The 12,205-nt window shown below is 39.7% G+C and overlaps 1 protein-coding gene across 7 annotated transcripts in view; it reads left to right on the top strand.

The window, feature by feature from the left end:
* The window catches only part of cep350 (centrosomal protein 350), a 209,842-nt gene that overhangs the window by 55,328 nt on the left and 142,309 nt on the right, over positions 1 to 12,205 (top strand). For all 7 annotated transcript variants that reach the window (XM_078561488.1, XM_078561484.1, XM_078561482.1 and 4 more), the window contains exon 8: positions 10,107 to 10,220. In XM_078561488.1, coding sequence (XP_078417614.1) covers positions 10,107 to 10,220 — 114 coding nt within the window. The remainder of the gene's footprint in view (positions 1 to 10,106; positions 10,221 to 12,205) is intronic.

The following is a 12,205-nucleotide window of genomic DNA, read 5'->3' as shown; positions in this document are numbered from 1 at the left end:
AGAGAAGTTAAAGATTGTATTATCAAAGGAAGAGGCTTTTAAAGTTACCAAAAAAAGTAGTAAACCTGAGGATTGTGAGCATTTTAGAATTCAGCATAGGAGGACCAAGAAACTGATAAAGAGAGGGAAAATAGAATATGAAAGTAAACTATCCAAAAATAGAAAAATTGACTCAAAACTTCTGCAGGCATGTAAAAAGGAAGATATTAGCAAAGATGAATGTGGGTCCATTGCAGGCAGAGACAGGAGAATTTATTATGGGGAATAAGGAAATGGTAGAGAAACTAAACAAATACTTTGTCTCTGTCTTTACGGAGGAAGATGCATAAAAACTTCCCAGAAGTAATGGAGAATCGAGAGACTAGTGAGAATGAGGAACTGAAAGAAATTAGTGTTAGTAAAAAGGTAGCACTGGAGAAATTAATAGGACTGAAAGTTGATAAATCCCCTGGACCTGATGCTCTGCATCCTAGAGTGTTGCAAGAAGTGGCTGTAGAGATAGTGGATGCATGGTGGTTATTTTCCAAAATTCTAGATTCTGGAACACTTCCTGCAGATTGGAAGGTAGCAAATATAACCCCATTATTTAAGGAAAGAGGGAGAGAGAAAACTGAGAACTACATACCTGTTAGCCTACATCAGTACTGGCGAAAATGCTGGAATCTATTATAAAGGATGTGACTCTTAGAAAATAATGGTAAGATTGGGGAGTCAACATGTGTTTATAAAAGGGAAATCATTTTTGACATCTTTTGAGTTTTTTGAGGACGTAACTGGCAAAATAGATGGGTGTGGTGTATTTGGATTTTCAGAGGGCATTTGATAAGGCCTCACACAAGAGGTTAGTAAACAAAATTAGAGCACATTGGATTGGGGGTAATGTACTGGCATGGATTGAGGAATAGTTAACGGACAGAAAACAGAGAAGGAATAAATGGGTCATTTTCCGGTTTGCAGTGTATGAGTAGTGGGGTACTGCAAGAATCAGCGCTGCAACCACAGCTGTTCACAATTTATAAAAATGATTTGGATGTGGGGACTAAATGTAATACTTCCAAGTTTGCTGATGACACTAAACTAAGTGAGTATGTGAATTGTGTGGGGGATGCAGTGAGGCTTCAAGGGGATTTAGACAGGTTAAGCGAGTGGGCAAGAACATGGCAAATGGAACATAATGTGGAAGAATGTGAAGTCATCCCCTTTGGCAGGAAAAACAGAAAAGCATAGTATTTCTTAAATGGCGAGAGGTTGGGAAGTGTTGAAGTCCAAAGGGATGTCCTTGTTCATGAGTTGCTGAAAGGTGTAGCAAGCAAGCAGGAAGGCAAATGTTATGTTGGCCTTTATTGAAAGAGGATTTGTGTACAGGAGTAAAGATGCCTTGTTGCAATTGTATAGAGCCTTGGTGAGATTGTACCTTGAGAATTGTGTACAATTTTGGTCGTCTTATCTAAGGAAGGATATACCAGCCATAGAGGGAGTGCAACGGAGGTTCACCAGACTGATTGTTGGGATTGAGGAGACTGGGCTATATTTTCCAGAGTTTAGAAAAATGAGGGGTGATCTCATTGAAACACATACAATTCTTACAGGACTCGACAGAGTAGATGCAGGAAGGATGTTTTCCCTGGTTTGGGAGTCTAGAACCAGGTGACACAGTCTCGGAAGGCACATTCTCTACCCCATAGGGCTGTGGAGGCTTAGTCACTGAGTATGTTCAAGACAGATATTGATATCTTTTTAGATATTAAAGACATTAAGGGATATTGGGAGAGTGCAGGAAGCTGGTGTTGAAGTAAGAGATCAGTCATGATCTATTGAATGGCAGGAACAGGCTCGAGGGGCCAGATGGCCTATTCCTGCTCCTATTTCCTATGTCCTGTCTTGTTTATGTGACTCTTAACTGTGCTTCTTGTTAGATTTTGTATTTGCACTGGTAATAGTTTTAAGTAAATAGAAGTAGTAGCTGAATTTAGCAGTATTTATAAGGACTGCGATCTTCCGTACTTCGTTGAACTTTCCATGTCACTCTTGAGCCCTGCGTTAACATGAGAAATGTGATTCTGTGCTGAGTCAATCGTGCGGAGGCCAGTCTCTTCTCTTCTGTTATTGTTACTGCCTGGGGCTGTTCGTGTTGGACGCTGGCTATCACAACTGAACTTTCTAAGTATTGAAAGGAGGAAATGGAAAGTAGGAGTTGAAGGCAGTTTTTCAGTGAATAGAAGTGGATAGTGGTGTCCCTCAGGATTCATTTATGGGGCCACTTCAGTTCATTGTATCTGTCAATAATTTGGTAATAGACCTAGACAGTGTGATGTTGAAATTCGCAGATGATATCAAAATAGGCGATGTATTCTTTATAAAATGTTTGGATAAATTGGATCTTAGCAAACATTTCTGTAGAGAATTTAAGAATAAGGGGCCACATTTTTAAATTAAAGACAAGAAAATGGTAGTGGAGAAACTTCCACAAACCATAACCCAGGGAAGACATTATTTTCATTTTGAAAAGCATGGGTTAATGACAGCAAAAATAGGTTTTTTTAAAAGCACATCGTGATTCTTTAAAATAACAGGCTGGATGACAGTAGAGTAGCTCATGTGTATATGGACTTTCTGGAGGTGTTAGATAAAGTACCACATAATAGATTTGTTAGCAAATTGAAGCTCGTGGGATTAAAGGGGCAGTAGCAGCGTGGATAAAGAATTGGCTAAAGGACAGAAAGCAGAGAGTAGTGATGAATGGTTATTTTTCAGATTGGAGAAAAGTATGCAGTATTAACTCCCAGGGATGGGTGTTGGGACGGTGATCTCTTGATACATGTTAATGGCATGGGTATAGAGGCCACAATTTCTAAGTTTGCAGATACCACAAACTTGCAAATGTGGAATTTGGATGATAGTATCAAGAGGTCAGAGAAAGACCGATGACATACGCAGACACAAGGCAAATAATATTTAATGCCAAGAAGTGTGGGAAGTAATCCATTTTAATAGGTTAAATGAGGAGAGGCAACGTAAAATGGTAAATTTTAAAAGTGGTGGAGGAACAGAGGCCTATGAGAAGTTTTGAAGGCGGCAGCTCAAATTGGGAAGCTGTTGGGATTGGTGGCTTATTAATAGAGGAATAGAGTGTAAAATCCAGGAAATTTACTAAGCCTTCATCAAACATGGTTAGGTTTGAACTACATTTTTCTGTTCAATTCTGGACACTGCACTTCAGGAAGGATGTCAAAGCCTTAAAGAGGAGATTTATTACAAAGGTATTAGGGGTGAGGGACTTGAGTTACATACAAAGACTGGAGAAACTGGATTGCTCTGAGCAGAGAAGGTTAAGGGAAGATTTAATACTAATATTAAAATAATTAAGGAGAAACTGTTTCCAATGGTAGTAGGGTCAGTAATCAGGAGACAGATTTAAGATAATTGTCTTACCTTAAAGACAATTAAGGTAATTAATTCTCTTGAAAAGGGAAGTAAATTCCAGGGCTGTGGGGAAGGAACAGGGGAAACTCTTTCGAGTTATCAACAGTCACAGATTGCAACTCTTTCGAGTACAATCACAGTTCTTGGTTTCCGGGAGTGGGACATGAACCCACAACCCTCTGATTCAAAGGCAAGGGTGCTATGAACTGAGCCACAGCTGACACCTCTAAGGAACAGGGGAGTGGGACTAATTAGATAACTCTTCCAAAGAGCTGGAACAGATACGAGGGACTGAATGCCCTGACTCAATAAAAAGAAAATAACAAATGAGAGAGGAGCTTTATTTTTAAGTGTGGTAACAATGCAGAATGGCTACTGGCATTGGTGGTAGAACAAAGAAACTTTTGAGTTTTATGAAGGAACGAGACAAGTTCTGGTCGGCAAACTAGTTTGTGTTGTTAGAAATGCATCATGAGAATACAGTGGATAGATGTGCTGGATAGACTGAAGACCACCACCCGTCTGAAACTGTTTTGCTTTTACTAAGACTGAAGGAAACTGAAGTGGGATATTGATGAGATGGGAGGGAAAATGAGTTGGGAAGTGGCAGCTGGAATTCAGTCTCAGTAATTTTAAGGCGATGCATTTTGTTCAAAAAAATATCTAAAAATCTGAGTGGAAGTGAAGAGCAGAGACATTTGCAGGGGCAAGTTGACAGGACCTTAAAGGCAGTACCTTGTGTTGATAAGGCTGTAAAAAAGGCTAATGGAATTCTCAGTTTTGTTACCAAGTACAGAATATAAAAGCATAGAAGCAATGATGAGCAGATATAATATTTTAAGAGTTCCAAAGAAGTATCATGTTGGACTCAAAATGTTAACTCTGTTTCTCTCTGCACAGATGCTGCCAGAACTGCTGAGTTTTTCCAGCACTTTCTGTTTTTAATTTAATTTAATATCTTAAGAACTGAGTTAAGAGTATCACAGGATTGGACAGCACACTATAGGAAGAACATTGAGGCGTCAGAGAGGATACGATGCAGATTCACTATGAAGTTGCCCAGTATGAAAAAATCCAAAAAAAAGACTCGAAAAACACAGAATATGGGGCACTATGATAGAAATGTTTAAAATTATCAAAGGATGGGACAGGGTAGTTAGATTTATATTGTTTTCACTAGTTGAGTCAAGAATGATAGGCCATAGGTATAAGGTTTAATGTAATAGAATTTGAATAGAGGGGAGAAGTTTCTTCACACAATGCTATATGAGGCTGCGGAATTCACTTCTGGGATTTGTGGTTGAGACAGAAACAATGTCACTATTCGAGAGGTGGATGAAGGAAAAGGGGTTGAAGGGATCTGGGAATGGAGAGGAGGGGTAAATGTGACTAGGATTATTTGCCCATGTGGAGAGCAAATGCCGACATAGACTATTTGGGCTGAATGGCCTCTTACCATGCTTTAATTTTATGTATTTCAGCAAACTTGATCTTATCTTCACCTGCTATTAGTGAGTGTGCAATTTCCAGTAGGTGTTACAGGAGTTGTGACTAATTGTTTTATTCCCCTACCTAACTTCAATGTGCAGAGGTCAGTTAGAGAGCAGTAAGCATGGCACTGGCTAAGCACTATAGACATTGAACCTCCTGGCTTGTACAGCTTAGAGCAATACTGGATCTTTTCACCTGTTGCTAATTCTTTGCTTTGTGCCAAGACTGAGCAAAGGTGACCGTTTATATATCCCTCTGCCAGTTTCTGGAGCTGCTAATCCTGTTGTAATGTTGTATTAGAAAACCTGCAGTAACTGCAGTGTTCCTATGTGGTTGAGATAGGCTTGGATGTGCAAATCAGTATTAGTTCTGTAGAATTTGGAATATGGAAATTAGGGACCAGTTTAGTGCTATATTACAAAAGCCCTATTATTTACTCCTTCACCTTCTGTCATAACCTGGTAGTTTGTGTGGGGAGATATGTATATGATAGTGTGCTGTTTCCTTCAACAAATGATTAAATAACCTCAAACCATTTGAACAAAAAGAGTAACCCTTGCCTTGACATCAAGCCACATATCTGTACTGCAGCTGTCGAGAACAGTCACTGACGGACTGGAAACGTTAACTGTATTCCTCTCTGCAGATACTGTCAGACCTGAAGAGTTTTTCCAGCTATTTTTATTTTTTCTGAGAACAGTGCTGTGTAATGTAAAACCAGTGTTTAGCCTTTATGCTGATCCCAGTGGGCTCTTTAGTTGGTGATGTGTACTTTTAAAAAATTTCCCCAGTTCATATCTCTTAGTGTTCCCCAAGTGAACTCCAAGTGCTCTTCCAGTGTGGCTTTGTGACAAGTCCCTAGTTAGTACATCAGAACCCAGGGACCTGCACTCCTTCCATCCCCTTGTAGGGAAGCATTTACTCGCAATGTAACAGCTAAAATCTAGAAGTGACCTTGCAGTAAATCCTGATACACCATTACAGTATGTGGTGCACAGATAACCTTTTGCAACCAGCTGGCCTTTGGTGTCTCTGGATGTTGGAGGGGAAGGTTTTGAACCCTGCTCTTGATTGTCATTCCCAATCACTATTCTCCTACTGGACATTGTTTGAAAATAAGATTGGATTTGTGATGTTTCTCCCAGCCCACAGTGAAGCAGCCTGTTGATATTAATAAAAAAACAAACTCACTGCACCTGCTGGAAATCTGAAATAGAAACAGATCAGGCAGCATCTGCAGAGAGAGAAACAGTTTATATATCAGGAGACCTGCTGAATACAGCATTTTCTGTTTTTTACCTATTTGACCCCAAACTCAGAAGAATAGTTGCTTTGGGAGAGCAGTACAAAGTTGCTGCTGCTATGAAATTGTGCCCTAATATGAGTCTGTATATTCAGGGTGGGTAAAGGGATAGAATTTCTTTCAGAATTTGTATTGCTTTCTGCACAGGAACTGTCCCACTTTTGTGCTTCATTGAAACTAGTTCATTGACATATATACACTTTAAACAGCAATTCTTCAATAATGGGTCAGGGCAGTTAAATTATCTACATACGATTTTCATTGGAAAGAAGACTGGATCAAACTGTTCAACAGCTTTAAAGTTACATGCACAGTAGTGCTTCCTAATCTTGAGTGCTCCATTTCTGATTCTTACAGAGGGGCTTTTCCCAATCATTATTAAAATCTCGTTTTGGGTGCTGGCTTGTCACACGTTACTGTTTCATGATGCCTTTTTAAAAATCCGAATTGGTGGGCGTGCTTTCAGATTGGGGTATCAATCTTTGTCGGAGCATGGGGTTCTCTCTTTTACAGAGGGCAGAACAAGAGAGTGGGACTGGTTAGAGAAATCTAAACAGCTCCATCCAAGTAGATCCATATTTTTGGAACTGGAAGTGAGGAAGTGTTTTTAAAAGATTCAAAGAAACTCCAGTTCCTGTGGATCAACCAATTTTTGTTCTTTGTTTGGGTACTGTGACACTGACATAAACTGTTAATCCTAAAATTACTGACATATTTCACCTTAACTGCATCAAGCACCTAAAACAACTACGTGAAAATACTTTTTCAAAAATGAAGATTTCACCAGTGTTTACTTGGTCATTCCTTTTGCTTGATTCTCCTATTTTTATTTCAGCTTTCACTTCACTCTTACCCATTCTATCTCCTTCACAGCAAAATAATACTGTGGATGCTGTAAATCTGAAATCAAAACAAAAAATGCTGAAAATACTCAGCCGGTCAGGCAGCATCCGTGGAGGGAGAAACAGAATTAATGTTTTGAGTTGAGATGAACGTCATCAGATGAAAGGCCACCTCGACCTGAAACGATAACTGTTTCTCTGCAGATACTGCTTGACCTGCAGAGTATTTCCAGGACTTTTTACTTTTATTCCTTCTCTGTTTTATTTGCTTGCTTCCCTTTGTCTCCCTGCTTCCATTGTTTTTGAATGTGTGAACTGTTCTTTTTAAACCAAAAATTTTAAACTTTCTGGTTTGAGGTCTACCAATGATAAAGCAAGAGTAAATCTGGAGCATTGATTCAAACTGCACTGCGGCAGTAAGGCAACTAGACGCAGCTTTAAATTACCAAACAAAATCAGAATCTGCACAGAGGAGTCAACAAATGCCACTGATTGTGGGTAGTGGTATGGAGGCTAAAACCTGGGGGAAATTGGGGGCTTTCTCTTGCAGATGAGCTAAAATGGGCTTTTTTCACCTGAGATTGAATCTGGTTTGGTCAGGTTGGGGTATAGCTGGGTAAAGCTTTAACTAGGAGACGGTGCTAGAAGCAGGCAGTACCTCGTTTCCTGGGTTAAATACTCCATTTAAGCCTAGCAGAATTTGTGCTGTTTGTTTAAGGTGATGTCATCACTGCTTTGCACTTTTCTGTAAGAATTCTGATTTGCAGTAAGGGTTGGTCATGTTAGCTGTAAATGGATCCTACAATTTAACTAATTTACTAATGTGTTATTTTGCAAATCAGCCATGGGCTCTCACCTGAAGTAAAATGTTGGTATTTATCATTTTAATTCAGTAACCACTTGTACTAGTGGGGCAGCAATGTCTTAGAGGGAGAATGTTGTTCAGAATTGGTGGCATATTTTCCTGTGGTTGGGTTGAAGTTGCACCCCAACTATTTGCAGTGGAGCTGTATCAGAGGGATATTTCCTGTAATGTCATGTCTAGAAGTAGCCAGCAGGAAGGGAATCTGCAGTGCTGTGCAGCAAAGATATTATTGAAACCATTTATGGAAAATTAGTGCAATAATTTTAATGGTCTGTAAATACTTGACTTATTGTCCCCTTTAAGCAGTTGTACTAACTTTTCACATTTCAACTTATTATTCTGCACTCTGGTTCACTGAATATTCATTCCTTCTTCCTCATGCAGCTTTGATCGCAGTAATGAGGGGGAGACTAAAAATAACTTTTTCCAATCTGGTGCTAAACATAGGAGCGCACGGATTGGCTCGGGGAATTAGATCAAGGCTTTGAAAATGAAAGTGGGACAAGTAAAGGAATATTTGGCTGCAGTTTCTGTGCTAATTTCATAGGTTTTCTGCAAGTAATAATCTAGTTCACATTGAGGCTTTAAAGACTCTGTTCCTCCAGAAGAACTAGCATCATCATGTTTCAATTAAGGCAGTGGAGCTGCAGTATTAGCAGGACCGTTATATGTCAAAAGCCACCAGTTGGACTTTCTGATAGCTTAGTATGTTTACATAGCTGAATAAGCCAGACCTTGGTTTAATCCTTGCTCACAGCTACCTCAGCACAAACCTTCTGTGGCTCAGGCTGTCAAATCTCCTTAGTGTCTCTGGATTAAACAGGAGAAAGTCAGCCAGTGTTCTCTCTGGTTGCTATCCAGTGGTAGGTTTCTATGTATGGACTTCAAATGAGGAGGTGATTATGGTGCTCCCCATGTTTAAATGGCCTGCTCAGTCTGGGGACCTGTACGCTGGTTGGGTTGATACTTTTGGCAGGGGGAAGAGAAAGAATTAGGAAATGTGAAATTTGCCTTCCCCTACCCCGCCAGCAAAAAGACTGGTCTGTCAGCCCAATGGCCTTTTTATTTTGTATAATAGTTTATGGTGCCGGATTGTCCTGTTTACACTGTTGAATTTGGCAGTGAAAAGACAGATGTATTGAAAGCAGCTGCGTATGTTGCACAAGCATTCCTGTGCTATATTGGCTCAGAAGTCAGACTGCCATGGATGGGCCCGTGATGATGAACCCAATGGGAACTGCAGCTGCCCAGAACTATTTTAGCTGTTCAGTGGGGACAGTTTTAATGAGGCACCCAGTAAACTGCCTCTTGTAGGTTTTAGTGTCTCTAGAAGATAATCGAGTGCTTTACACTAACTGCTTTGGGAGTACTTTGGCTGTTGGACGCAACATGAAGGAGTACAACAGATTTTAATCTGTTGAAATTTGTTGTTTTTGCACATAAGGGGTTGAAATGAAAGGGATAGAGCTTGAACATGTTGCCTATATGTGGGAATAGTGAGAATTCAGCAACCACAGTTACAAGAAACTAATTGAACTCCTGCTATCACTAGTCCATTGTAAGCACACTGTTGGCTATTTCATAGAATAGTACAGCAGTGAAGGAGGCTGTTTGGCCCATCAAGTCTGTTCTGGCTCTTCTGAAGAACAATCCAATTCCCTATATCCCTCCAATTTCTTCTCAGAGTATTTATCTGATTCCCTTTAGAAGGCTTCCAGTGAATCTGTATCCACCACCCTGTCAGGCAGTCATTCCAAATCCAAACCATTTGTTGCGTTTAAAAAAAAAAGTTTTTCCTTATTACCTTTGGTTATTTGCCAATCAGCTTAAATCCATGCCCTCTGGTCATCAACACTTCAGCCATTAGAAACTGTATCTCTTTATTTACTGGAGCAACGCTAGCTTCTCCTGTCTATCCACATAACTGTAACTCATCCCTGTAACCGTTCTAGGAAATGTTTTCTGTACTCTCTCCAAAGCTTTCGTGGGCCAATTCAGTTGCTGCAGATTGTATCAGGTGCTTTACAACAATTATTGATTCTAATAAAATTATAAAGTGTGTTTTATACAGTTATGCAGCTTGATTGAAATAAGTTGCAGTTAAATGCATGTGTAATTTGTCACACATGCCATTTGTCACATGTGCCTACAATGGTAAACTTTTGTTTTATTTTGTTGACAGAGAGCAGTAAGATGAAGGAAGCTGCATGTGAAAAAACCAAAGAGAAGAGAATCACTAAACCTGTGCGGAAAGTGCAGAAAATAGCTCGATCACCGAGCCCTGACACTAAACCAAGTGAGTGAACCAAATTTTCTGTTTCAGGGCAGTAAGTAACTTTTTTCCTCTTTGCAGGTAATGTATATCTAGGTAAAGCAAAAATTGTATTCTTCTGAGCCTTACATTTAAACAGAAATAAGATGCAACATGTAAAATGGCAACACAATTTTATCCTGCACAGATAATTAAAACTTTTTCAGAAACCAAAATAAATTGGGAGCTCTTGAACAGAGAATTCTGTAATTGAATCTTGTATTAGCTCGAATTGTGCGTCAGCTCCATGGAAATTGGCCTCACCAATGTTACGTAATTCAGATTTCACTGAGGGAGAGTCCAAGCCCTGTTATATTTATTCCAGCTTTATTGGCCCCTGGATACAGAAGTGTAATTAAAGATTGATCAAAAACACAATGGAGGGTGATGCTCACAAACCACGTTCATGAGCATTGACAACACAGGGACTACGAATGTTGTACTAGCCAGCTTTTGATAGCTTAACCATAGCCCTTTAGTGCTCACTCAAATTTTGTGTTTTTTGGACACCTGGCTAGAATTGACAAATTGCCAAATAAAATAGATCCACCAGAGGTTCCTTAATTTGTAAGTTATTGGGTCATTCAGAGTTTCATTTAGGTCAAAATGTCTGTCGCATTTTGGTTACATTATTATTATTTTAGGGGAGATGGTGGTGTAGTGGTTATGTCGCTGGACTAGTAATCCAAAGGCCCAGGTTATGATCTGGGGACATGGGTTCAAATCCCACAAGAGCAGCTGGTGAAATTTAAATTCAATTAATAAGTCTTGAACATAAAGCTAGCATGAGTAATGGTAATCATGAAACCATCGTCAATTGTTGTAAAAGCCCATTTGGTTCATTAATGTCCTTTAGGGAAGGAAATCTGCCAACCTTACTTGGCCTGGCCTACATGTGACTCCAGACTCTCAGCAAACTGTTTAACTCGTAACTGCTCTTTGCAGTGGCCTAGCAAGCCATTCAGGTTAAGGACAATTCAGGATAGGCAGTAAATGCTGGCCTTGCTAGTGACATCCACATGCCATAAAAGAATAAAGTAAAAAAACTTATGAGTTGTGTAGCTGCTTTCTTTCTTATATTTTATCTATCACATAGACTACTGGCAGGAAACATTTTGATAGGCACTGGCTATTAAAGTATTTTAAAAGTGTGCAATGGGTGCAGCAATTTGCTGTGTGATCCTTTGATATCTTTAGTCTTCTAACAAAACATTCTTGTGCTCTGAAATCCAGGCACATGCCCTTTTAGGACAGTCTCATCTCTAGGCATGTATGGTATATTAGCACCAATAGACTCAAGAAAAAACACACATTTAAACTAATACTCCATATCTTCTAATACTCTACAGCCCTAAGATAGTTTACAACCTTAAATTGCTTCCACCACTCTACAGTTGCCTAGTACTGAGTCGTGTTTGGAACGACTGGTAGTTCAAGCAGTGTGAAAATTCCGTTCACCATCCTACACGATTCATTGACACAACAGTCAACTTCAGCAAATTTAAGATTTCAATCACAAATGACTAATTGTGGTAGATAGCCACTTCCATGTCTCCCTCTCTCCCACCCTCCCTCCCTCTTGTGATAGCTCTGGGGGTCCTGACCACGAGCCAGCCTGAGTTGCTTGCCCTGTATTGTAAAATTGTTTTGCACATTTAATCTTTTGACTTGCCGAATTGTTCCCGTACCATTTTCGTGCATTATTCTCTGGACTGGGTGGTACGGTAGGTTAGCATCTCTGAGACCTGGGTCCAAATTGAGTTCAGCTGTTTCTTGCTGATTGTAAAAGTTTAATAGAAAATGAATTTGAGACAGTCTGTTTTGTTCCGAGCGTGCACTGGTTGAAAAGCTGTCCCTATTTCAGTACTTGGCCATTTGTGGTGCTAACAATTGGTCCCTACAGTTGAATGAATTTCATTTCTGTAGAACTGACATCCTTTTAAAAAGCATTCTTTGATGAAGATTTCTCA

This window comes from Cetorhinus maximus, chromosome 17, assembly GCF_964194155.1.
Source record: "Cetorhinus maximus chromosome 17, sCetMax3.hap1.1, whole genome shotgun sequence".
Taxonomy (NCBI): domain Eukaryota; kingdom Metazoa; phylum Chordata; class Chondrichthyes; order Lamniformes; family Cetorhinidae; genus Cetorhinus; species Cetorhinus maximus.
The sequence above is the reverse complement of the archived record's forward strand: the minus strand, read 5'-3'. Positions and strand labels throughout refer to the sequence as shown.